Here is a 5,123-nt window from a genome sequence, read left to right on the forward strand (position 1 = left end):
TGTTCTGAACCCACTCGCCCGGTCTGTGTCCCGTGAAAGCATCGGGGACGGCTTAAAGACCACTGCGAGGTGCTGCTATGTCTGCAATTGCCAGGGTCTAATTTGTAAGGGGATGTGAAATCCAGGGAGGGCCTATTTTACCCTCGAGTACATCGGGGAATACAACAAGCCTGATTCTGTAAACCAAGAGAAACCAGACTCTTTGGTGTTTCTGTAGCATCTAATCAGATTTCATTTCCATTAGGTTTAGAGGATGAGGCTTTTAGTACTCTGAACTGAAATGGAGATATAGATACGAGTGTTGGGTGATTTCTGGTAAAAAGCTTTCCCAGGTAAAAGGTTTCCACTCTGCACGATGTTAGCTTCTAACACAGGATTTTATTATTCAAAGGAAAAGGTTCGCTCTTCCTGCCCTGCAACTGTGCTGTACTGGCCTCCGTGTGTCCTCACACGTCCCAGACAACGAGATTCCTCACAGATAAAGTACAAAGGAAGCACGGGCTTAACAAGTACCAGTGTCGGAAAATCTCTACCTATTGTAAGAAAAATTGTTGCATATAATCCACAGCCTTTCGGAGCCTGGGTGTGAATCGCGATGGTGCAGAGCGGTGCTGCGGGAGATGAATAGAGCGGTACCCCCTCTCTGGCTACCAGATCCCCGTTGCCGGCTCAACCCTGGCAGCTAATCCTCGCAGAAACCACGGCTGCTCTCAGCAGAATCTCTTCCCCGGGGTGCTCCACGCGTCCCGGGAACTATGCTCAGGAAAAAGCCCTTCAATTTTGGCCGTCGCCTCGGTGGACACCGTTCTCCACATCATGTCTGGGTCGAACACTGGGCGGGCAGGGGCTCAGAATGGGATGCTGGGGGCCTGGAGCGGTCCCGCGGAGTTCCGCTGCCCTGTCTCGCGGCAGCCCCGCTCCTTCCATAGGAGGGCACTTTGCAGGTGATTGTTTGGGTTTTTCAGGATACACTCTATCTGTTGGTCTTTACTTCCCTGTGAAGATAAGGGTGACCCTATCAGGGGACAGGAGGAGCTCGGTGTGGATCTGGCTTGTAGGACTCGCTGCAGGGGGGACCTCGGAGGCCCCCCCGGTCCTCTTGTGACCAGTGAATTGATTCCAGCTTGCCCCAGTGGCTGAGGGGATTCGGCATTGCAGCGCTGTCCCTCACTGCACGGAGTTTGTCAGGGGGGGAAAAAAAAATCAGTTTTGAAAAGCTGGCTAGATGGGGCTTAGAAAGACGACAAACCTTTACGGTGGGGTGTTACCGGGCCGGGTCTCCCGGGACTGGGCTTGAACTTCTCAGGGAGTGGAGGGTGGCGTGGTGAAAAAAAATGGGATGATAAAACTTATGTCTCCTTCTTCAATTTTCTTCTTATTTTCTGTCTTTTTTTTTTTTTTAACCCCCCCCCCCCCCAACGTCTTCTAGGAAAACACTGAGTCAAGGCATTGGCTTTTTAAGATGGATTTTTTTTTTTTTCGGAACTGAAAGGGAAATGGTTTGCAGTAAGAACAGATGTGAGCACCTGGAACGTGTCTCACTCACAGACAGCAGGAAGAGAGGCCGAGACAGAAGTGCAGAAGCAAAGACCGACCCGTCCTGGTGTCCAAGTCTCCCATGTTCCTAATTTTACCATCTCACTCACAATTTCCTAAATTATATTTTCAACTGCTTCTTCGCATTTTGTATCTCTAAATCCCGGCCCTTTCCTCGGCATATCACTGTGTTTTAAGTGAATATTTTGCTCCATTAGAACCACTAGTTTCTACAGGAGACTGCAAGACAAATGCAACAAGTTTGGGCGTTTGGCCAATAATCGTGTTGATGGAAGAATGATTTTTTAATTTTTTTTTCCCTAGTAGAAAATGTACAGCTCTCCAGCAGACGGCTCCATTAAAACCTGCGTGAATTTATAAAGTGAAACAGAATTCATGAAAAAGAGCTGAAACCCGCTCTCTCAATTACCAGTGCGTTAAAGTCTAACGTAGTCCAAAGCCTTAAGAAGCCCTGATTTCAGCCCATGGAATCTCTGGCATCACAATATTTAAAAGCCTGTCAGCACTTCTACTGCCAACTCTTTTCAAGGGTTTCTCGCTTTCCCTTAGCAGTTTTTGAGGTGGAAACCTAGAGATTCGGACTAAAAGCCCTCTTAAAAGCTGTTTGGAAGCATTCCCCTGGCTTTACACAGGGGTGCAGGGAGGGAGAAGGTTCCCTGCGATCCGCAACTGATGGTGGCTTTAAAATCGCTGGACATTTTGCCTCGAATAGTGCAAACGCATTATAAAACGTTGCAGTGCTGGGAGGTGGTGGGGAGTAAAAGTTTTCAAGGTAACAAAGAAACATTTCGATCCTCCTCCAAGTTCCACAGCTCAGGTGAATGCTCCTCCATCCCTCAAAGGCTCACCTTGGAGTACTCACACACCCCGGCGCACCCGGGCAGCACTTTCTCACTTGAAAGTTACAGAAGAGCTCTACTGACCAGCGGGGAGGAGTGGGGTGACGGTGTGGTGTGGCGGGGGGCAGTGTGTGGAGATTATGTGTGGATTTCAGGGTAGTCTGACACCACGGGGCTCCTCGGGAGGAAAAGGCATCCTTTTCTCCCCAGGGGAACACTGCATATTCACTCTGAGGGTCTGCAGGTGAAAGGAGGACGGGGAAGTGACTGTGGCTGTAGGAATTACTTTTCCACAGTCTACCCAATTCCTGGACAGCGGCATGGGCAATCTGCAGCAAATGCCCTCAGCAGACTACCTGGTGTCGCACCGCGTGCCGTACAAACACAGGGAAGGAGCTCGTGGCTCCCAGCTTCCTCTTTCCCTCCTGCCCTCTCTCACTGCCATCACTGCCTTTCCTCGCCACACTCCGCCTCATTCCCTTGTTCTCATTTCCAATCTTCTCTCTACATCCTTCTCCTTCAATCCAGAGATGTTTGTCCTGCCATCCCATCTCCTCTTCGCTATTCCCATGGGCTCTCCTGGGTCTTTCTTCCCTCCGCCCACTTACAGTGAAGGTCCTGGGCCGGAGAGCAGCCAGTCCTGCCCCGCCCCGCCCGTCCAGGGCACCCTGTCGGAGTATCTCGGCGTGCCCCCCGCCCCTCACTTTCTCCCCGCTCCCCTCTAGCCCCTGCTCCTTTTCCTTCTCCTCTGCCGCCTCCCCTCTCTCTTCCTCACTCCCTCCGCTGCACCGCTCCCCCAGTCCTCAGTCCTTTGGCTCCCTCTAGCTCCATCCCCTCCCTCCCTCCGCAGCTCCGACCCCTCCTCCTCCTTCCCTCCGCCCCGGTTGCCGCTGCCGCCCTCCCGCAGCCGCCGCCAGTCCTGCGGCTCGGCTCGGCTCGACTCGGCTCGGCTCAGAACGTTTCGTCTCGGCTCTGCTCGGCTCGGCTCTCCTCGCCATGGTGCAGCTCGGGAGCGGCCGCCGAGCCACCCCGCCGGCCTCAGCAGCGCCGCCGGCCTTCAGCATCGCCAGCATCCTGCAGCCCGGCCCCTGCCGCCCGGCCCGGGAGCAGGGCAGAGCCCGCTGCGCCCCGCCAGAGGAAGAGGAGGAGGAGGAGGGAGAGGGGCCTGCGGAGCAAGACCCCAGTAAAGGCTCCAGCGACTCGGGTACGGAGCCAGCAGCCGCCTCAGTCTGTCTGGCACGTCAGGTCGCAGCCTGGCCCCACCCAGGCGGTACCTCCGGGCATCCCCAGCGCCGCCGTGCTGGGCCCGCGCACACGGACACGCAGGCACAGACAGAGACACGCACACGCAAACACAGACACGCACACGCAGTCGCGGCGCGCCCGCAGACGGAGGAGGAACGGAGGCTCCGCGGGAGGACGCGGGGAAATGCCGCCGCACACGCACCAACCTGTTTCGAGGGCGCTGCGCCCCCCTCCCGGGTTGTCTGTCCCGTCCCCGGGAGCCCCTCACTTCCCTGTCACACATCTGGCAGAGGGATTTCCTTAGATCCTTATGGAAGCTCGTCACCCTTCTTCTCCCCTCTGGAGGGTGTGGGACCGCGGCCAGCCCTCGGTAGCCCCCTCCCCACCCTTTCCCCCACCCTCTCCCTGCGCTCCGCCGGGCCGTGCGTGCATGTGGGGCGGGGGCGCGGGCGGCGGCGGGCACTGATGTTGTGCTTTGCCCTTGCAGGCAGCGAGTCCCGCCGGTTTCGGGCAGAAGGGACGAGCCGTGGCCTCCGCCGCGATGCCGAAGGTTGGGATGCGGCGTCCCCGCTCCCCAAAGAGGGGCTGCGAGTCCCCCGGCAGACGCCGACCCGAGAGGTCGGGGGCTGCGGCGCGGAGAACGGGAGGTCGCCGGCGGCGGGCGGCAGGAAGAAAACGCGGACCATCTTCTCCAAGAGCCAGGTGTTCCAGCTGGAGTCCACCTTCGACGTGAAGCGCTACCTGAGCAGTTCGGAACGGGCCGGGCTGGCCGCCGCGCTGCATCTCACCGAGACTCAGGTGAAGATCTGGTTCCAAAACCGCCGCAACAAACTCAAGAGACAAATGTCGTCCGAGGTGGAGGGCCCTGGGCCGGGGCCGGCGGAACCCCCCGAGGACCCGCCGCCCCCCACCGCCGCCACGTCTCTCTCCTTCTCGGCCCTCTACAAGGACAGCCCCCTGCTCAGTCGGTGCTTGCTGCCGCTGCCTTTGCCCCTGCTCTGTCCGGGCAGCGCTATCCCCTACCTCTGCCTCCCCGGGCCGGGCAAACACTTCAGTCTCGTGGACGGGGACGTATAGCCTCTCCCCGGCCCCTGACCTTCCCCTCGCCGGGGGCCGCCCGATGTTATTTATGACCCCGCGGTGCCGCTGGGTTGTCAGTCTTCACCACGTCCGACGGAAGGGCCGCCCGGGTTCCCCCCATGCGTGTCCGTGGGCTGCCGACATGTTGCTAAAGCTCGGAAGGGCGCTGCCAGACCTCCCTCGCTCTGGCAGTGCTTTTTTCTGTGGTCTGGATGGACGAGATAACACGGAACCACCAAAGAGACCGGGACGTGTTCTGCCTGCCTCTCTTCCGAATTATCCCATTCCCGTATTACAGGGGAGCCGATGCTCTGCCTCAGCCCATGGGCACTACGTTCCCACGTCCACCCCAAGCGCCGTCGCGGTTGCTCTACCGTGGGCCGAGTCAGTTTTAACACAGAT

At 57.7% G+C, this 5,123-nt stretch overlaps 1 protein-coding gene across 1 annotated transcript; it reads left to right on the plus strand.

Annotated features, from left to right (window-relative positions):
• Positions 1–3,392: 3,392 nt before the first annotated feature.
• LOC126652022 (homeobox protein HMX2-like) lies at positions 3,393–4,718 on the plus strand. Its single transcript, XM_050338538.1, has 2 exons — positions 3,393–3,600; positions 4,129–4,718. Exons 1-2 carry the CDS (start codon positions 3,393–3,395, stop codon positions 4,716–4,718), a joined length of 798 nt encoding a protein of 265 aa, XP_050194495.1.
• The last annotated feature ends 405 nt before the right edge of the window (positions 4,719–5,123 follow it).

The sequence above is a fragment of the Myiozetetes cayanensis genome, unplaced genomic scaffold, assembly GCF_022539395.1.
Source record: "Myiozetetes cayanensis isolate MyiCay16 unplaced genomic scaffold, myiCay2020 scf7, whole genome shotgun sequence".
In the NCBI taxonomy this organism is placed as follows: Eukaryota; Metazoa; Chordata; class Aves; order Passeriformes; family Tyrannidae; genus Myiozetetes; species Myiozetetes cayanensis.